Raw genomic sequence first — 22088 nt, forward strand, 5'->3', positions numbered from 1 at the left:
GGTAAAGCACCAAGAAACCACCTAACATTCAAATGCAAGGTATGCTATATAAACTAAGCCTGACTGCTTCTGATAAATAAGGAATACATGATGGCGAGTAGAGCACAGTTTCTCCTTGACAACTTTTCTGAACAGTGATGTAAGAAAACTTTTTTTGAGCAGATTTTGTGCAAGTTAGCAGTCACATGATAAAAACAGCCTTATGATGCCTCTAAAGTCCTCTGAATGAGATTCCAAATTGCTGTCATCCTGGAGCACTGATGCAATGATGCATAACACATCCTTAGTTAACTGGTCGCTATTTTCATCAGTAGTTCTTGTACTGAGAAGAGGACCTATTTTCTTGAGCTAACTATCGTGTATTCTTCCATGCTATGATATTCCTTCATATGACAGATTCTCTGACAGAAAGTTACCATGTGCAACCTGACACCAAAGCATCTTCATATCCCATCTCCTCCTCTTGATGCATTTAAAGCTCTTCGCATTCATTTAAAAACCACACAAGGTCCTTCTGAACTGTACCAGTTATGGAAGTGCCTAAAACAACCTTGAGGCACCTGTGAGAGACTGGCTCAGCCCTACTTACATTCTTAAGCTTCTCCCACCTTAGCAGATACCATGTCAGCTTTGGAGTGTGGAGGCCTCTTACTTCAGCAAAAGAGTTTGATATTTTAAAGATTCAGGTTCTGCCACACTTACAGACTCCGGAGCTTTGATGAAGACTTTGGATTTCCCAAGCTGGTATTGGTCAGGATCCATGTTGACTGACTGAAGCAGGTGGAGAACTCCTTGTTTCTCATCTCCTTTCCAGGAAGGCCAAGTTGCCTTGGTCAGAATGGCATACCTTAACCACCAAGGGGAAGAGATTAAAACCTGATATCAAACAGCCACAGTCTAGTATTGCCCTGGGAGTAGGGTTGACAGTTTTGCCAGGGCTTACAGAAGCCTGCAGTGTGGGAAGATGCACAGTATTAAGATGTTACTTGTTGAGCAAGACCAAACAAGTGCAACAAGACAACAGTGCCTAGAAGTCTCACATTTCCAGCTGCCAAGTTACTATTTGGTGACTGCAACAGCTGATTACAGAAAGTTCTGCTGTGACCTCCTTAAGTCCATGGCAAGGGTATATATTAGCAATGACTTATTATGATCCAGATTTAAGTACCTACATCACTGCTATTCTGGATTCATTCCCAAGCATGTGGCAGATTTCCCACTCAAGCCTTGTCTGTGTTATTCTTACAAAGTCCTTTTTTGTTTCTAAGCAAGTTTCCAGCTCATGCTCCTACCCACTTCTTCAACAGCTGGTCTGTATTTAGCAAAGAGACACTCTTGACTTTATCCTTGAAAGCCTCTGGCGTGGCCTCTGGTGCAAGAGAAAAGATACAGTGATGTTGATGCTACCTAGAGGGAACACTGGGAACTGACAAACCAAAGGGGAGGAGGAGGAGGCAGGGAAGTGCTATGATAATGTCTTTGACAGTCAGTCTTCTGTCTCATGGCATTTTCTTTCAGCCTTGAAACTGAGGTGGCTGCCAGGTTGCAGCCCCTTTTGAACTCTTCACTTTTTCAGTCTGAACTCAGACTTTTGGAACTGCCAGGCTGGAACTGCAAAGCTGCCTTGTTCCACTGCCTGCAAGGAGCACTGATGGGCTTTAGCTACTTCAGCTGTCTACAGATAATTAACTTCCCTAGCAGCAGCTATTTAGATTCCTTTGACAATGAGACTGGAGAACAGCTAAACAAATTTCTCCCCCATATCTTTTATGTTCTTTGACATATTTTTTTAATGTCTTAAGCATACTTGAGTTATGTAAATTAAATCATGCTTATTAGTAAAACTATTCAACTAATGAAAAACTATTCAACTAATGAAAAAGTTAAAGTATGGAGTTCAGTTTATTGTATTTCCAAGTTCTTGTTTCTTAGGAACATGTAGGCAGCTCCTAATATAATATACTCAAAAAAAAAAAAAATCACAAAAGGAATCAGTAGAAAATTCATTAAGGGAATGTTCATTACTCAGTCTTGTCATATCTAAATTGTTATCTAGCCAGAAATCATAAAGTGTCATGCAACTTAAATACCATGCAACAAAATATACCAAACCATTAAAAAGGAACGCATCACAAAACCCAAACATCTCTGAATAACAGTTATATGAAAAGAGAAAGCTAACTTATGAATAATTCAGTAGGATTCAAAAGGTTCTACTGATGTTATTGTGTTCAAATCTGGTTTTAGTTACGAAATGCTCAGGTACTATGCATGGTGGTGTAACAAAGCAGCTCATACCATCTCAAATACAGAAGTATATTACAGATCCGTGTTTACAGACAATGTGCGCACGTACACATTTATTATTGTCAAGTATTATGGGATAAATAGATGCAGCCCAGTAAGGAGTTGTAAGTTAAAGTAACTCCCAGCTTACTTAACAGCTTTTTTTGCAGGTTCACCATGTAATGCCAATAGCTTAGTTGTAGAGGTGGTTCTAATCAAGTCTGAATTTAAAGAAGCTGATATTGTTAAAGGCATTTGAAACTGAACACAGAAGTTTGAACACAACAGAATCTTAATTACCTTTTAACATATTATAAATTCATTCCTACATCTTCTGGCCCATGAAGGAGGGCACAGGGAAAAACATGACTTAAGACCTTTTAATACAGGAAAGCTATTGAATACATAAGAATAGATTTGAAAGTCTCATTTATCATAAACTCTAACTTCATACATTCACTGGTGTAACAAGACTATAGGGCAAAAGAAAAAATATTCTATAGCATGCACCAGTTAAGCATTTCACAATTTTGTAATGTGACAATTCTATCCTTGTTCACTGCTGCTCAGAAATAGCATTTTTACTCTAATGTACTTGTGCATGCTTCTCATTAAACTGGTCATGCCACTATCCGTGTCTAGGTTTTTTCAAGCTTGTCCAATTTGCTCTTTCAGCACCACTATTAAATGTGTTATTAAAATGCTTCTGAAAAATCTAAATCACGACTGCCCCCCAAAATTATCTACGGTAAATTCACAGGGAGCAGTTATGTCTTATTGTCCAAATATGGGAGTATGGAGTTCAGCTTTCAGATTGGTTATGCTTTGAAACACATAAGCCTTTTCAGTGACTGGGGCTTTTTGCATGCAAATGTAAATTTTGTACATAAAAGTCTATTCAGCCCAGAAACCTCCACTTCTATGGAGCTGCCAAGGAACGCCCAATCAAAACAAGTGTACAAGCATGCATTTCCTGTCCATCCCATGCCTCAGCCCACTTCTACTCACACTGACTTAGGGTGTCAGAATAGAGCTTGTTCTGGATGCTAGGGAACTGTAAATGGAAAAGGTTGCAGGAAGAATTTTATTCATAAAAATGTTAAATTTAACAAGGTAATTTGAAAGAGATGGATGAATTAGATAAAGAATGGTTTTATTTGCCTGTGGACCTCTGTGTATGAAGCGAAGTACATAAATCTATTTACTATTCAAAAGTACCATATATCTTTCCTTTGTACAGATCTCTTGGGTGGATTTCTAGACCTGCACAGCCCTCATAATCAGTGTTCGGCTGTGGAGGCTACACAAGCTATTCTGTCTCAGCAACAGTATGTGTGAAACAATGCAGCCTGAAGCACATTCATGTTGATATGTCTGAGCCTGAAGATCATGAAGAAAAGGGATTTAAACCGTCCTCCTCATGATATAAATAACTACACTGTAATACTTATAAATGAGTAATACCTTACCTCTGCAAAAACTTCTTGAAAACACGCCTGTAGGCATAGCCAGCTCTTCTTACTCGAATATTTTCTTTCAGACCCAAGTATTCCACTTGATGTTTTACCCTGTGGACAAAAACAGTACAAGATTTACAACACGTTTCCTTTCACGACATTTGTGGATTGAGGTATTCTTAAAAGTCTGTAGCATGTTTAAACATTTACTGACTTCTAAAATGCAGGCAGCACAGGTATGTGAATCTGGTTTTGCACATTGCCATGCACAGTGCATGGTAAGAAAAATATTCATGGCAGGTAGGCTATATTACCAAAACAAATGTAGCAAAACACTTTGAGAAAGAATGGTAATCCACTCAGCAGCTCAGAACCGATAACGATGCTAATCTTGATGACTGTAATAACATACAAAACTTCCCTAAACTAAGAGCATCCATCCTGCTTCTCTGGGCAATGAGTCAGAAGTAGTACAAGAACATCGGGCCCCAACCCTTGAATCACTACCCAGAAGAAAATCGGCAGTGGTTAGGTAAAAGGTAATCTTGGCAGGGGGCAGCACAACCAGTGACTTGAGAGGAGAGAGGAGAATGGTGCCTGATTAGCATGAGAGGCCAGAGGCACTTGTAACCAATACACGGTGGAATACTAAGTAATGAACAAATTATGTAACTCCCAACCAATGGACACTGATTTGTTTGTTTGTCAATATGCATAAATAGCTTAAAGTTACAATCATCCATGTGCTTAATTTGTAGGGATTTCCACCGAGCACCCTGTACAGAATAAACAATGTCTCCTTTCTAACCAAGACCCTATATCTTTGTTTAGGAAGCCCAAAATCAGCAACACAGATGCCAAGCTTTCATGGCACAAAGAATGGTAGAGAAGACAGCAAGGGCCAGTAGTTATGAAAAGCTAGCATTCCCCCTAATTTTACCATGTTGCAAAGGAAGGATTTGAGGAGGCACAGGACTGGCCGAAGCATGTCTGGTAAGCTTAATAATGGCATAGTGAAATTACAAACAAAATCAGAGCTGGTACCTGTCCCATAGAAAATGTTAATGACTATGGAGAGACAGCGGCACATGTGAACTGAAACATTATCTCAAGGCCGTTACAGTTCCCTTATGTAAGACAGATTCATTTTGGTTCTAAATGGGGAACAAGTATGTTGCCATGAATCTCAAAGCAAAAGAACAGCAAAAAAGCTAACTTTTGGTACCTATTCCTCTTTCTAGAGCTGCAGTATGTTGTTTTATGTTGCTTCTTACATAACCTGCTAGTCACAACTAGCAATTTAATGCTTGGAAATTTGAAGAATTTCAGTTAGCTTCCTTAATGTATGACTCTTGCTGTTTGCATTTCTTTAATTTCCCCATCTAAGTCAGGCTGGAAGAGGCAGTGCCTGTTTTTAACACAGAAACGTGGTGTTCAGGGGCTTCTGTTGCTGTTCTTTTATAGGGCAACTTACATTTCTGACTGAAAGCTAAAGCTTCTGTAAGAGTTGTTAAGATTTTAGTCCTGCAAGTTTAACAGACAGTATGTTAAACAGCACTTCTTTATACACAAAACAAGTGAGCCTGTAAGGAGCTGTTTAATTTTTCTGCTTGCTTTTTCTATGATTTCACAAAAATTTTTTGAATTACAGAATAACAGAAAAGGTTTTGTGTTGAAAGGAACCTTAAAGATCATCTGGCTCCACCCTGCTTGGAATGGGCAGGGACACCTGACAAACTCTGTTGATTCAATGCTATTCCCATGCTATTTTGAGATACTAAATTTCAGTATAAAGTGCAATGCCCATTGATATTTTTTTTTGGTCGAGACATTCTTCTCACATGATTCATAGTATAAAGGAAAAAACTTTTGAAATCCCATGCTACAAATGACAGAAGCCATTCAGTTAATACTTTTTAAAGAATGCTTTGAGAGGAATTTTACTAAATCATAAGTGATACTGCTCTTTTAGCTTATAATAAAGAATACTCCACGTTTTAATCTTGCTGTGTTCAAGGAATAAAGTACTTTGTACCAGCTCCAAGAATTCGGGTACAGTAGAAAGTTGGTGGACAAAAATACATTTTCCTGTTTATAGCCTTCGCTCCTTCACATCTGGAATAATGCACTGGAGAAACAGTATTACTCCCATTTTCTTACTGTCCTGCCAGTATTAGTGTCCAGCAATAGAGAATTTGAGACACTTTTCCGTTTTTTTTTCTCCCTTTCTGAGAAAAGACAGTGAAAATCTCCCTCTAGGCATCAACAACCTCAAGCAGGTCAGGGTCTGGGAATTCAGCTAATGCAGCAATTTTGAATACAAGTCCAAATGGCTGTGCCAGGACCCGAACAAAAACACATTTCAAGAACACCCTGATTTTTGGAATAATTAAGGTCTTATGCAAAGTTTAGATACTACACAAGGTCTATGTTTCAGGGGTACAAAGTGACATGGCTGCTGTGAGCATGAAGGAACACAGCCTTTGTGTACATTTTTTTTCCCTTTTCCAGTAGGATTTTCACAGTCTAGTAACGCATTACTAAGGAGCAGATTAGATAATACTACTCCTGTCGCATTGTTTGATACAGCGTTATGTGATCACAGAACAAAACAAAAACCCCCTAAACCAACATTCTGCAAAACATCACATTTTGTGTTTCCCTGAGCACAGAACTTTCTCACAGTAAAATCACAACACAACAAAATTAAGGTTGTATTGCCATATGCATCTAAATTCTTTTCCCCAGATATGTAACTAATAACAAATGTATCCTAGGTGAGATCCCAGTATACTATAGGGGAAATCATAGCTTGAAATGGGAGAGAACGTTAGGATTTTGAAACAGGGGTGAAGCGTTACCGTTATAAGAACAACTTCCATTTGTGTCTGAGTTTGACTGCCTATAATCCTTTGTATTTCGCTTGGCAAATGCAGCAGCTACTTGATAACTAATATCACCCTCATTATGGGAAGACAAGAAGAAATCTTGCCCACTTTTGCTCCAAAAGGGATCTCCTGAAAGCTGGCCTTTTCTCTGGACTAGGTTATTGTTTGCTCGTTTCATTGGTTTCCTAGCAACACTTTCCACAATAATAGGCCTCTTTTCCAAGATGTAAATGATTGATTTTAAAAGCCCCTTCCAGTTAAAAGTTTTAGACACACTTCTTTCCAGGATAACTTCCTTTCTTCCTCTGGTCCCCGATGTCAGTGGAAAACCAAGTGCTGCATAGTAGAATTTTCAGGGGTGGAAAGGCGAGAGGAGAGAAAGTGTCTACATTTACTGTCAAAACCTAAAGGACACGCTCAAGTGCAGTCCCAATTGCAGCTTCTGTAAGTGCTCTGCATCTGCATGTAATTGTGCTAGCCTGCATGCCAAATGGCAGGAAGCGAATTCCGGTGTGGTATTGATTTGGTCAAGAATGCCTTTCATCAGACGTTGCAAATTGTTTCACTGTGATAAAAATAACCCCATGCTTGGTCAGCGCTTTTGCCAATACAAAAGGTATATAGTAATATAGAAGTTACCCATATTAGGACTTTGCATAGTATAGAGACTGTACTGATCACCTTTTTTTTCAAATATAAAAATGCTATAAAGCATCATATAAAGATGCCTTAAAACAGATGTGATAAAACAAAATGACAATTTACACATCTATTTAACATCTATATAACCACCTGATATGATATTCTAATGACTTCTCTTTAAAGACTTGGCTAATGAAACTTAGAAGTCTAGAAGTAAAAAAGGAGCCTTCCACATTGTTGGCTATAGAGACTTTTGGGTAAGTTTGATACACAAAAGCATATACAGACATCCTGCTGGCTCTTTAGCTACCTAACAGAAGCTGTTCTCAAAGCATAAAGCAGAAGTTAGAAGGGATGTATAATGCATGTGGTGTGCAAACTGTACATGGAAAACTGGAGTCTTTAATATACCGACTGTGTTCCTGTTATGCAAATGATGATTATTCAGAACTGACAGGAAAAAAGCTCAGAACTGCATATACCAGCTGCTGATTTAGACCAAGTGGCTGTGGTCACTTCACTACAATCTGTAGGCTTTATGACTACAAATTATGAATTTTAGAGGCTATTTTTGACTATTAGCACTGCTCCTCATCGTATACTCTGTTTATCCGTACCTGCTCTCCTCCCAGTCTCGAGACTTCTTCGTTTCATTTGGTTTGATGCAGCGGATGTAATGGGGCGTACACTTCATCAGGGTGCCAACAAGGTCATTTGCTTGTTTCTGTAAAATTGAAGAAAAACAACAGGATTTGAGCTGAACAGGGTAAATCCTGTGAGAGAATTCTAAAAATTATCAGCCATCTGCTGATGATTCAGTTGCCTTTGGTCTTTCTCCAGGACAACTGAAGTGTCTTGAGATAACATGCACCACGTGAGAAATTCACCACTAAGTGGAAGGTACCATTACCTCCAGCTACGTGAATATATTTGAACTATTTTATAAAAATATGGAGTGACAAGGCATGCCTCAGGTGAACTTGACTGTCAGGGTGAAATATACAGGAAGGGGCTGATGAAATATCATTGTCCAAAGTCTGCAAGTGTGTAACCTATGCATATATTTTATGACCGGTCTCAAAAAAGATGCTTGCCTTGTAACACTTGCTGCCTTATTCAAGGCACATTATGGTCAGTAGCAAGACTTCTGTTGACTTCAGTGGGCGCTGGATTAGGTCCTGATGTATTTCTGCACTATAAAGAGACCAGTTATCTATAGTTAATTGTAGGACATGAAGTGGCTGAGTGAAGGGGCTCATTCATTAAGCACATGCAAGTAGTATTATCACTGCCATCAATTGCTCATTTGGAAAATTCACTGCTGTACGATGCAGCTGCACAGAACATGTAATGAACAGTGGTGCTGGGCAAAACAGTTTTTTAACAGGTAAAACAATGCAATTCAGATACTCCTGATGTCTCCACAAATGTCTGGACAGTAAAAAAGCCAGCAAAGACTACTGTTTTTTTCAAGTCTTCATACACAAACACACCCCCATCTATGTACATACTAACACAGCAGAACTAGACATACTTTGATTTTGCTGCCTGCAGTGGTAGGACGTCCCTTCTTGTCCACTTGAAGATTTTCAGGAAACAGAGCCTTTATAAAAGGCCTAAGAAAGAATTAATAAAACAGTGTTGGCATGGAAAAACAATGCAATGCAGGAATGTTAAGGAATATGCTGTAAAAGTTGATAGTTGAGTAGAATATAAATAGCTATTTCTATTAAACTTGAGTTTTATCAAATCTATTTAAAGATCAGCATTTCCCATGAGCTTCACTCCTCAGAGATATACTGCTGTTTTAGTGAGCCCTAAAAGACATGATACCAGACTTCTAGACTCAAAGAAACACATTTCTCAAAAAGTAAACCTCAATTAATTAAAACAAGTAACAAAAAAAAGGTTATATGTTACAGTGTCTGCCCTGAGAGACAGCCAAATCACTGATGGCCTTGTTCGAGGCTCAAACAGGTGTCATTATACCATTTGATTCTGACACTGCAGCACCTTACTTACTCACGTTTGCAGAAAATGAAGGTCAGCATAATGGAAGTGATACTGTTCCACTGCAGTGATGTTTTATTTCCACTTTTATACAAACGAGTTCACGAGTTGCAAAGTAGAGAATTCAGGCCCTCTGCACCCATCTGAACTAACATATTATTCCTAGCTTTAAGCAAGTTTTGCTTACGTACAAATCACTGCTCTGCATGAGTTCAATCAAGTCCATGAAAAGAACATCCCGATTTCTCTCGCAGAATCCATCCATATCATAAGATACCTGGGCCAAGGTGGAAATTGAGTGTTTGTGGTAAGTTGAGAACCCGATAATTAAAGAAAATTTAAATTCTGTCCTCATCAGTAGCTGTTCCAACTTTTTGGTTAGTCTGGTATAACTTAAAAATACTACAATGATCACTAACTCCTTGCATATACTATTAGTTAACTCACAACAAGCATAAAAGGAATTTCATCTATGTATTTAAATTCAGTAATAAGACTGTTATGGAGCAAGTAAATGGAATCTGACACTAGACTAAAGACTTAAAGTCAATTTAATACTGAATTTTATTGAATGGAAATTTTTGCATTAAAGGTTTACCTTTACTAACTGCAGGAAATCATGAACAGTCTGAGAAATATACCCAAAGAAGACAGAACTGTACATTAGGTTCCCATTTAATCAGTATATCATCCCATAAGGATCATTTTTCTATCTGAATTCTTTAAATTTACTGCTACTATAACCAACAATTAAGATTATGATTACAAAAAATACTAAGGGCATTTATTTATTACATTTAATATTAAGTTTGGTAGGTTTGATAGCAACAAGGCCCAGACTCAACTCTAAGGAATGGACATGTGTTAGGGCATGTTTGTTCTAAGCTCCCTACATTGGGAAAGGAAGACACTGTCTCCTGAGATAGTCTGCCTACTGAAAATCAAAACAGCCCTCTACAGGGCTTCCTCCTTCCCTTCATTACTGTTTTTTCTTTATAAATACATTATGCAGAATTTCAGTGATGATTTTCCACATTACCTTTCCAGCATAATGATGAATGATAAATCCCTGGTTCCAGCTGTTGAAATGTTCATGAGTCCCAATCTGCATCTGGAGTTTTTGAAGCAGTGTTTGGTCAGCTCCTTCTCCCACTGCATGCATTGTGGCACACACATCATCTAAAATGCTCATAATCCCTGGGGGATTCTAATGCATTGAAAAATAACAAAAACGGCAAAAGACGTGAGGAAAGAATTATGATGCATTTTTTTTCCCCTGAAAACAGAAAAATACCTTTTTTACAGAAAACACTACAGCAAAGCCACAGCAGGAAAAATTCCTCCTGTCAGTGGAGCTCACAGTAAAGATTAATCTGCATGCACAAGTGTGCAGTTTAAAGAGATGCCACTTCATGAAATGATAGTGGGAAATCAATGATGGCTCTTAAAAACAAACTAAAACAAGACACACACTCTTTCCAAATGCTCAACATTTGTTTTAGCTTTTAATTCCCTCACAAAGCAACCTTCTTTCTTGTTCCACAAAAAAACCCAGCCTGTGTCTGAGGTAAGTATTTAAACTCGTATGGCGTTGTGTGACAAACTTAAGAGCTATCTACAACCGTGATATAAATCCTATCTTCCAGCTATCCTGATACAGATAGGAGATGGGCTAAATCTGATGAGCATTTAAGCACAAGGCACTATAGTTTTTTGAACTACTGTTAAAATTACCTGGCTTTCATGAGGACAACGAGCTACTTCTGTTTTAAAACATTTGCTGTCACCCCAAGTCAGAACATGAAGACTTTATGTGGAGCAAAGACACAAATTTCTTGCATCTACAACACTTTCTCATATTTCCTCTTCATTTGTTTCTGCTTAATTTGTGACAGTACCTCAGAGGAAGTGGGTACTGTAGCTTCCCCAGACAGAAATACATCCCCCAGGGACACAAAGAGCTGTATCCCTCTACATCATGAAGTTCATCATAAATTTAGGTGAGTAAAATTTTAATTTCCATCATTACTTTTTTAGTCACATATCAATCATGCTATCTTATGGGTCTCTTATTGGTCAATATCTTGGATAACATACATCTTTGATGACATATATCTTAGTGCTCTTGTAAGCCATCTTATGTAAGATTTATATATAGGTTTAGGATGACTCAGTAACCGAACAACAGTATTTGCATTTTTCCTATGAACGTTCTTGACAGCAAAGCAGTTGCCCAAATATTTTAGAGAAAAATCTTTTTGCTTTTTCCATCTGTTTGTTCTACATACTTACCACTTTGTTCTCTATAAGGTCGCATACTATTTTGTTGTTGAAGTAATCTATTGGTGTCCATCTGATTCCTTCTTGCACATATTCTTCCTGTTGAGTAAAAAGGCAGATGCACTGCAGATGTAGCACTAGTTTTACAATGCACTACCTATACACAAACTCTGCACTAACTCCTGTTCAGAAAGACTCATCAAATGTGAAACTGGGGGGAAGGTGGGAAAAACGACCCTTATGATAGTTAAATCCATGCTCTACTGCCAAAGATATGAATCAGAAGCCATCTCTCCACACATTCTGTTGTCATTCATAGCCCTTGAGTAGTTACTGGTAAGAGCAAGATTATTTCATCAGTGCATTCACTGTCAAAGTACTTTGCAAGTGACTTTTACACTATCTTGACAGTGCACCTAAGCACCCATATCCTAACCTATTCTAAAAATTCAGACTGTGATGGGCATTATCAGAGGATCAGACCCCCAAAAGAATACATTCAGAAATGCACATGAACTGGAGAAAGAGCTCTACTTGTATTTCTGTACACAATCACTGTAACCACCAAGAAACTGGGGGGGGGGGAGAAGAGGGGCAATCACACCAAAATCAGATTCAATTCACCACTCAGTTGCATACATATGAGTTCAGCTAGACGCTTAGCAGGTCATTTGTGCACTCAGCTGCAATGATCAGCTACTTTTATACAAAGGCATTCTTGAAAACGTTGTCCTAAAGCTGGTGCCAGGCCTGAGCTCATGCTGTATAGATTGCTTTGGTCTCAGCTGCATTCTGCCTGCCCTCCCATGCAGAAGCTCACACTCTTTATATATAAAAAGTGAGATTTTGCAGTAAGACTGTGAGCAGAGAACTGCAAATACTTTCTGCATGTCTCAATAATGTATTTCACCCATCTATATTAACAAAAATAAACGGGTGTTGAGGAAATTAAGGAAAGAATTCCCATTTAAATGTGTGTCATGTCCAACGAAAGCACAGGGATGGAACCAAGCTGCAGTTTTCCATTTCTGTCCATGAGTCAGAATATGCAGCAAGTCTGGGCAGAGTCATATGACTGCATTAGTAAGTAAACTGTGATGGACTCAATTCTGTGCTACTGTACTAGAGAAAAATGCCTGTAGCTAAAACTATTCACAGTTTTAGGGTTAGCCAACAAGAAAGGTAATTTTTTTCTTTGTCTTGCTTAGCAAGGCAAACGTTATTGTTAGGAGACAATGAAACCTCATTTTTTCCACCAACTGAAAAGCAATAAATAGCTCATTTAGGAATTCAAAGATAATAAATGTAATAATTACCTGTTCTGCCTTCAGTGTCAGTTCAATAAAAATCTGCTGTAGCTTTTCATTAACGAAGTTGATGCAAAACTGTTCAAAACCATTTTTCTATAGAAAAGGAAACAATTTAAAAATTAGTCTCATGCTTTATATGCAGTTATTCTTAGTTCTTACGCAGGCAATAAGCTTCAAAGAAACACTGTCAATGATGGATGGGTTGCCGACTTTATAGACATTCCACGTAATCTCAGATCTTTTAAGATCACTGACCTAGTTTCTTTGAAGTTTCTTCCATACTTTGTGTTTATTAAGTGAGACATTACCAGTGAGAACTCAACGTCCAGGAAGCTGGGTTGGGTTCTGGCCACAGGATTTGTTTGGGGTGTTTTGTGGTTTGGATTTTTTTTCGCCTCTAAATAAAAAACTCCCCCAGGTCAGATCAGCTCAAACCCTGAGTATTGCATTGCCTTACCTGGAATATTTCAAAGCCATAAATATCAAGGACACCGATATTATATTCTTCATGGTCCTTCTCCATAGCTTTATTAATAGACTAATAAAACAGAAACAAAATGTAAACTACAGTAGAGTTTATACATTTAGAAGAGATATTCATATCCTTCAATATTTATATGAAAATATTGTTTATTTGAAAAGAGCATATTTTAACGGAATGCAAATATACGTAATAGGGTATTTTACTTTCACTTTTTAATTGAGTGTTATGAGCAGCTAGGAAATAGAGAGTACGCCACCCTGGTTCCAGGTTAGTGAGCCTTTGGATCTACTGTTCGTAAAAATCTTTTACTGTGGTGTAATAGGCTCAGTTAAAAAAAAAAAGGAAGCCAACAAAAAAAGAAGAGCTTTAAGTGTGATACTTGATGCATTTTGCAGATGGTACCATGAATCTTTTCACCTATTTCTGTATTCCCCTACTCTGAAGCCTCATCTGAAAATAATCCACTACTTAGGAGAAAGTCAGAGAAGTATGGATGCTGACAGAAAGATGTCAGGGTGTCCTATGGGACAGCTGTGGCAGGAGACTGCAAATATAGTGCTGAAAGCACTGCTCATTTGCTTCAAAGAATGTGTGGCACTTGTTATATTGTGCCTTGTATATGATACCTGTGGTCAGGCTCCCATTGTCCTGCCCAGTGCTGCTGCTAAGGTTCAGGCAAGGACACAGACAGAGTTAAAGAAATGACAGACAAGAAAAGTACCGCAAGAAACATTCCTATTGCATTTCTCTTTTGTTTTGATATTTCAGTAGATTCAAGCAAATCCAACTTACATCCACCAAGTAATCAAAAACGCGGGAATGAAGGGCCTTGGCCAGTGCATCCCTGGTGTAACAGGCTTGCTCCACATTTAGCGTTACATTAATGGACTCAGATTTGCCTCCCCACTTGCTGTCCATCTGTCTGCTGGTCAGTTTTTCCTTTAGGCGCTCCTGATTAATTCCCAGGAGAAAAGCAGGGAAAGCCAGAACTGCAAGAAAGATCGGGGTTACTGGATTATGACTCACAGACTAAAACAATACAGAATGAAGGGAAAAAAATTAGCTATATCTCTAATAACAGTCAGTAGTAATAAACGTCATGGGGCAAGCAACTTAAAAAGAGGTGGGATTTATGTCTTTAAAATTTCCTTAATCCCCCAAAGGTCATTTTCAATTCTTTACTTACATGGATTTCAATTACAATAAACCACCTTGAAGTAAATTAGTTATTTCTGTACCTTTAGTCCTTCAAACGTGTAAGCTAGCTTAGGTCATAGTTTTTAACTGTGTGGTTCAAACAAATTACTCCCAGGGAAGATGGAAATGAAACAGAGCTCACACATTAAATAAAAATTGACAAAATTAAAAATTCCTTGTAAAATCATGAAATGCTTAAATTGCAATAAGGAAAATGCCATCTGCTTCTGAATATTCTCTCCCTTTCTTGTTGTAAGTAAAGATACTACAAAGAGTTCTCAACTGCCTTGCCATTTATTTGGGTTTGGTTTTTTAATCCCTTACTCTGGAGGTAACATTGCAAATTCTGGTTTTCCTTGTTTAAAAATAAAGCATAAAAGTACATCTGTGCAATAAGCAGCCACAAATCTAGTACTCTTCGCATTCTTAGCACGTGGTGCAGATGTTAGCTGCAGGTGTCACACACCTTAAGGAATGGAAAATGAGAGCTTAAAAGCAAATGGAACTAGCTCCCAAGGGCAGCTCTCGGAGTTGGTACTGCACCTCCACTAAATCACACAATGCTCTAACAGTGTTTCCTCCACGTTCCACTGCTTTCAGATCTACTTTACTAGTGTGAGGAGGATGTAAAATAATCACTAAGGCAGCAGCCACTTGTACTTCACACATCTGCAACGTCACAGCGATTTCGCTAAACTCAGTATATTAATCCAAAATTATTTTTAAATTTCACATAACCACCAGCTCTCTGAAATCTGATTTATTACAATCGGAAAGCAGACTAAATTTACTCTAGAGTACTAGGACACACATAACTAATGAAGGTTGAGCCACTGGCAACATCTCTGGTAACTCGCTGAAAAACTGGATTGGAAAGTACATAAAAGTCAAATCTCATATGCTTTAAAACCAAAAAGAATGTAGGTAATTATAGACCAAATATGCTCACATATACAGTAAAAATAGCAGAATAAATATTTAGCCAATACTACTGTAAGAATTTGTAAGAATCACTACGCACACCTGAGAAACTGTTCCTTCACAGCGCTAATGATTTACTACAAAGAAAGAATAGATGGACATGACTGGTTCTAACTTGTCATTCTTAAGACGCCTGATTATTTTCCCTAGTTAGGGACCATAGAATTACCATCTAGAAATTACTATAAAGCAGGATATGCACAGAATTGAAAAAAACGATCCTCAAAGAGCCATCGGTAGCATTCTGTGGAATAGCTTTAAATATAATCTGTGAAGAAAAGCTGCAGAAGGATAGGTTCATGTCATCGTTTTCAGAAAGCATAAAGCAAATCTTTCAATACAATGCAAGTGTGAAGAGGGATGGTCTAAATCATTTTCTGCAGTCAGGAGGGAACAAGTAGTATTTGGCAGGATTTGCAACATGGAAAATTTAGAATAAATAATGACAATCTTTTTCCCCAAATATTAATTCTAATCAAGGACTGTAACAGACAGTAATCACTAGCCATTTTAAAGAAGTATTTATCTAGATGTCTAGCAAGAATGGTCTGTCTAGATTTGATTCTGACTCAGAGTATGAGACCAGGGGTTTTGGAGTCCTGAAGAATGGTCTCTGCATGTTTTTTCTGCAGTTGGCTATACAGTAACAAGAACCCTATTGACCAAATTCTTAGAACTTTTTATTATTTCAGACTTACACAAAGCATGACTTATCAGTGGTCTTTCACCACGTTTTATCTGTCATGGCTATCCAGGCTATAAATGCTTTACTATTTAGTTGGCTAGGACAAACAGTAAACTGGGAGGAAAAATGGAAAAGAGAAATGAACCCAACTCTTAACTTCATAATGCAGAGATTGTATTAGACATCGCTCTTTCTTCTCTGGCTTGTTTAAAATACAGTATGTTTATGACTAAGTTCTATATTCATTCTGTCTGCTATTTTTTTTTTTAATGTGTTATTCATACACTACTTCTGTACTTATATCCCAGCGAGCAAGAAAAACACAGTGTACATGGTTCATCACAAAAATCCATTCACATTTACCAACTTATTCTCAACTCTTGTCTTTTCAGTTTGGTACTTCTTGATGCAGCTCTGTATCTATCTTGTCTAGCTATGTCCTGATTTCATTAAATGATTGAATACTGTGATTCATATGGAAACACAGTAACTCATTTGGAATCATAAGGCATATAAAAATTCCTATACTTTTATTTGGATGCATAAAAAGCCACAAAATGTTGTTCTTTGGGTTCACTTACTATTCTCTCAAATTAAGAAATTAAGGTTTTTTTATTTCCGTGTTTTAAAAGAAATAGCAGGAGAGTACGAATGCAGCTGAGAGGGAAGATGACTAGATAATATATTTTATTTGTATTTAACTAACCTAAAACTAAACAAATGCAGTTTTCCTAAACATAAGGACCATTCTGAAATAAGTTAAGAGAACAGATCAACATGTATAAGCTACTACATATGTTGTGCTTATCCACTGTTGCCCTTAAACTATCAAGGTAACAGAAAATCTACATCAGATGCAAGATATAAATCATGACAAAAATATTGAAAAATCAAGATCAATCCTCTTTCAACAGGTTACTGATGTGGGCCTAACTAACATAAAACATCAGTAAGAGGTGAAGGAGGCAAAGACCGTGCACTGTGGGTAAGGAAATAATAAACAGTTACACAGTAGATGTACCCAGTAGGGAGGTACAGGTTGAGAACTTTGCGAAAGGAAACAGAACTGTAGTATGCAAATTCTGAATGCCAATTCAATTTGGAATTTCTGTTTTTAAAGGCACCCCTTCTGGATGCATGTACATATATGTGTATATGCCTGAGAACTGACTGTATACCTGACACTGGGGATACTCCACAAGTTGAGAGCTGCTTGCACATGAAAATGAGGTCAGGCAAGCCACATCCAAAGTGGGTAATTTCATGAATTTGTGGTAATGCATTGAAAGGAGCAGAATTCAAGCTTGCTTAAAGCATTTCTCACAATTTTTATTATTTCATACTCAAATGCTGGAAAAAGATTTCTTTAATACAAAACTGCATCCTGTTAAGTCAGCAGCATTGTATAAGGCAAAACAGGGGCCTCACTACCATTGCTTTTGGAATACAGTCTACATTAGCAGCCTTGCTCTGTAAGAAATGATGCACTATTATTTGGATAAGCAGCTCAAGATTGAAGCTCACTTTATGCCATCTGGGCTTCAGCTCATTGCTACTTCTGTAAGAGTTTCCAGAGGTACTTACATTCCTCACTCTCTACTCCTGCATAGTTGCCAACTTCTTTGAAGCTGATGTTTCCCAAATGCAGTATTCCTGCCACTATCTGCAGCACCAATGCCTGTTCCTCTGCAAAGATCCCAATCACACTCATTGCATGCTGCAAAGAAAAAAAATTATTGGATCAGTTGAAGGATCTGTTCAATGACTTTTGTCACAGAAGTCCCTTTAAAATATTGATGTTAAAAATCTGGGGTTTTCAAAGCAATTCAAATTCTTAAGGCAACCAAATTTCATTACAGCCTGCACTGAACTTTCAAAAGGTACTTCAGCATTTCTGTAATTTTCCAATTAAATACAGAAGCATCTAAACCATTAGCTAAAGAAACTCTGGAAAAAAAATTGAAAGTTACTAAAAACACAGGCACCTGCTCTGATGTGTTACACTAAAGATAAATATTTTCATTGCAAAATAGACAATGAACTTAAGAGACAATGGATTTATTCCTTCTACACAGACAGTTCATCTACAGAGACCAAGCTGCACTGAATGGCTCTAAAAAGCAGCACAGTCTGCCTGGTTTAGGCTGTGAATTTCAGCCATTTACTAGAAAATAATCCACAAGAAGATGGGGGTTTGGAGCCTGAAGTGTGCGCAATTTAGAATGTCTTCTCAACTGACTAAAGTGAACCTAAGCCATGTGCTTTGTGCAGGCTTGTTAAGCTGCAACATAAGACCTCTTCAGGGTGACGTATGTCCCACAGGGTGTAATACAGCTTAAGTTATACCTATATTAATTTCTTATTCCCCCATTAATACATCAACATCTTTGCTACAAATGAACAGTAAAATGGACATACATCAAACACTATGCAAATCATAGAGTAAAAACAACTCACCAGTGTTTCTTGGAAATCCGATTTGTCATTAATATCATCAACCTTGTAGGACCCAGAGAGACTTAGATAATAATAGTAGTCCATACCGGTAATGCCAAGACTGCTTTTTTGTTCTGAGGAGGCCCCTTCAATTAGCTGCAAAACAGAAATCCCCAAAATAGGTGTCGTACAAGGATCTTCAGCAAAGATGGGACAGGTTGGAAACAGGTGTCTGAGCCTGAAATTACTGGAAGGGACAGTGCTGTGCCAGATATGTATCCTTCCTGCCCTTTGTTAATTGTTAAACCCAAAAGACCAGCTTTCATTCCCATTCCCACAAATGGTTTAATTCTAACTTCCACATCTAGTAAAAAGCAAAGCTCGTGACTGACTTAAATGCCTTCCTTAACTCATACAGTTACAACATGGGGTTTTGCATCTGCAATGTCTTATCTAAATCCCCAGGAGCATCATGTTTTCCATGCCTACTGAAAGTAGGCATAGTTGGAAGAGCACCCTGAAAAAGCATTATTTGTGACTCTAATTGTGAGACCAATTATCCTTTTTGCCCATTATGGTATATATTCAGCAAGCTTTGAACTGCTCCAATGCTATGATGATTTGAAGCGTGGCTCAAGTCACACCTCTTTGCACCATTTAGGCCAACAGGGCCAAGGCTAAATAACAGTAATTGAAAAAGGTTCCCATACTCTCAATAATGCCAGAGAAGTTCCTTAGTCCTATGTAAAATCTACACTGCTGTGCACAGACATGGCTGCAATAAAAAAGAATGAACAAACTAACCAACCTCAGAAAAGAATTTGAAATATTGAAGTATTTTTGTAGGTCTATTTAAGTAGGTCTGTGTTAGATGGTATCCTAACAAGCTTGCCAAGTTCCCTGGTCCTGTCCAGATCACCTTCTGCTGTGTGCATTCAGAAATCTCTCTGCGTTGAGCATGACTTTTCAATCAAAAGGAAAAACTTGTCCTAGTTATTTTAAATACCTGGGAAAGGACCTATACATTCCTGACCTGGTAAAAAATGTGAAAACTCCTCTCTCCAGGATTCCTCATTACAACTCGAGACTTTTCCAGTAGGAAGTTGGAGATTTTCCCTCCATCTGGCTCTCCACCTGGGCTAAACTGGATTTCAAAGTATTTGCCCTGCAATAAATAATTAGAGCTGTTGAATGATTAGTACAAACAAATCTGAAATCACACACTTGTATGTTGCCACAAGGAAGGTTACTAGGATATTTACTCTTTATGGATGCAGTGACCCAGCTGCCTCAAGGTATAACCTAAGTTTGGATTCCTGAAGTACCACCTATCTTTTTTTATGCATTTACACAGCGCTAGACTTGGAATAGTACATCATGTGTTAATGCAAATGTAGAGAGGAAGTCAGTGGCTTCTTTTAGCTGCTGAGACTCGTGCTTAGTGTAAAGGAAGCCATAAGACCCACCTATGCAGGAAGTAAACTGAACAGATTTACAATCCATGGCAAGTATAATGCTCTGCTTGGAAGGAGGGTAAAGCAATTATCTTTTTCTTCCAGGGAGAATATTAGTTGCATTAACACTCATAGTGGCAGAGGAGCAAATCTTAGGTTTGTAAAGCCTACGTATAACTTAAAACAGAACCTATAGTACCTTATCTAGTGAACGGCCATTTCACAATGATTTTGACTAATTTATATTTGTACAATAGACAAACTGAAGAAAATACCTGCCTACTTTCTGTACATATTAGTAAAGGCCTTTCCCATCAAACAACTCTAAGGGTGGTTTCATTTATTTAAAATGAAATGAAAAACCCTTATCTTCTTTTGTATTTATTTTTTAATGTATTACTGCATCTATTTTGCTGACCTGGAAAACTGGCCACTTTGCTGCTGATAAATTATTTATAGAATGTTAGATCTGCAAACAAATAAATTGACCAGTACATACTGTAAGAGAACCAAATGCACAACCTATACAGAATGAAACAGATGCCTCTTAACCCCATGCTTCAAAACACACTTTATTTTATTTAATTCATTTGTAATCAATTTATTTTATACTCCTGAATAGTGTCTCTGTAACACAAGTTGGAAGAATAAAGCAATCTCTACAGTAGAAGGACTTACAAATCTGCTGGAGTTGTTGTTCCGCACAGTTTTTGCATTCCCAAAAGCCTCCAGTAAAGGGTTGGACTGCAGAATAATATCTTTAACATGCTAAAATGTCAGAAAAGGCAGAGAAATAGAGATTCAGAAATAGACATTTTAAAAGTTCTTAAGTGTTTTCCAGAAACCCCTGACATCTGAGTTACATATTAAAAAGCCAGAAATCCTGCATGTGTAAGAAACCCTCTTAATCAGATAAGGACTAAATCTAAACAGCTTTTTTTTTTTCAGAGCTTCTAGTTCCTACTTTTTAAAGAAAAACCTACAAACCTGAACAAACTGCCTATAGAAACTGGTCCTTCTGTCAAACAACACAGCCAATAAATTGATCTGTTTTTACACCATCTTCATTTTAAGACATTTCCTTCTTACACACGAGCATTTAAATCTTTCAGGGGCAGGAGGGGCTGGAACCACAATCAATTAAGTTAGAGCAGCATGACATGTAGGAGCCTGCAGGTGCTTCAGCAGCCTGCTTTAGGATCAATAACGCTTCTATCTCGTGGTCTCAGAAAGCAACTAGGTATGTTACGACTGTCTCTTCATCTGATCCTAGGAGATGGAAGTATTGAGAAGACAGGTCTGAACAAACGCAATGCCTGCTGGGTTGTGAAGAGAAGACTGAATTTTATCTCAAAAGCAATGCTCAAGGGAACTTACCAACTTCATCAACTGGTACTTGGGAATCACTAGGAATATTTTATTTATAAAAGCTGGAATCTTTTAAAGAAATACTTACTTAGAAAATAGGATTATACTTATTCCAGAAATAACACAATGCATACTTTCTCTGGGTTATTCTCTTGGTACTGAATAATTCTCTGCAATGTTCCCAGTATCACTATTGCACAAAACTAAGCAGGAAGAACATATTCAACATCAGAGACTGCAATAAAGCAAAAAACTAAGCACTCAAAAGAGCAGACCAGCAAATGTTGCTACTACCTACCTACCACTGCCTGTCAGCCAATGTAACATCATTAAGGGAAATTTTACAGCTAGTTCACTCAATTAGCTTTAGCTAATAGATTTTGATAGAGCAGACATTGACAGTATATTAATGTTAATAACTAATTAATATTAATGTTACTAGCTATTAACAAAAGCAACTATTTGTTGTTTCAGCAGACTTTCAGATTCTCTTATTTTTACTACATAACCTCAAGAAACAAGATGATACTCCTGCTGCTGACTCGGATGTATGCATACAAATCAGAGCTTTTACGGAAATAAGAGAACCCAAAAAAGCCATCTCTGTGTT

At 37.7% G+C, this 22088-nt stretch overlaps 1 protein-coding gene across 5 annotated transcripts in view; it reads right to left on the reverse strand.

Moving 5' to 3' along the window:
* The window catches only part of MYO1E (myosin IE), a 188651-nt gene that overhangs the window by 18280 nt on the left and 148283 nt on the right, over positions 1-22088 (reverse strand). For all 5 annotated transcript variants that reach the window (XM_057398716.1, XM_057398692.1, XM_057398698.1 and 2 more), the window contains 14 exons: positions 20789-20878; positions 19690-19821; positions 18678-18812; positions 17805-17937; positions 14150-14346; positions 13331-13411; positions 12880-12966; positions 11576-11662; positions 10323-10490; positions 9475-9560; positions 8808-8889; positions 7891-7997; positions 3756-3854; positions 703-847 (listed from right to left, as the gene is read on the reverse strand). In XM_057398716.1, the coding sequence (XP_057254699.1) occupies positions 703-847; positions 3756-3854; positions 7891-7997; positions 8808-8889; positions 9475-9560; positions 10323-10490; positions 11576-11662; positions 12880-12966; positions 13331-13411; positions 14150-14346; positions 17805-17937; positions 18678-18812; positions 19690-19821; positions 20789-20878 (1629 nt within the window). The remainder of the gene's footprint in view (positions 1-702; positions 848-3755; positions 3855-7890; positions 7998-8807; positions 8890-9474; positions 9561-10322; positions 10491-11575; positions 11663-12879; positions 12967-13330; positions 13412-14149; positions 14347-17804; positions 17938-18677; positions 18813-19689; positions 19822-20788; positions 20879-22088) is intronic.

The sequence above is a fragment of the Pezoporus wallicus genome, unplaced genomic scaffold, assembly GCF_028554395.1.
Source record: "Pezoporus wallicus isolate ANWC-B61680 ecotype Strahan unplaced genomic scaffold, APGP_CSIRO_Pwel_v1 contig_3952, whole genome shotgun sequence".
NCBI classification, from domain to species: Eukaryota; Metazoa; Chordata; class Aves; order Psittaciformes; family Psittacidae; genus Pezoporus; species Pezoporus wallicus.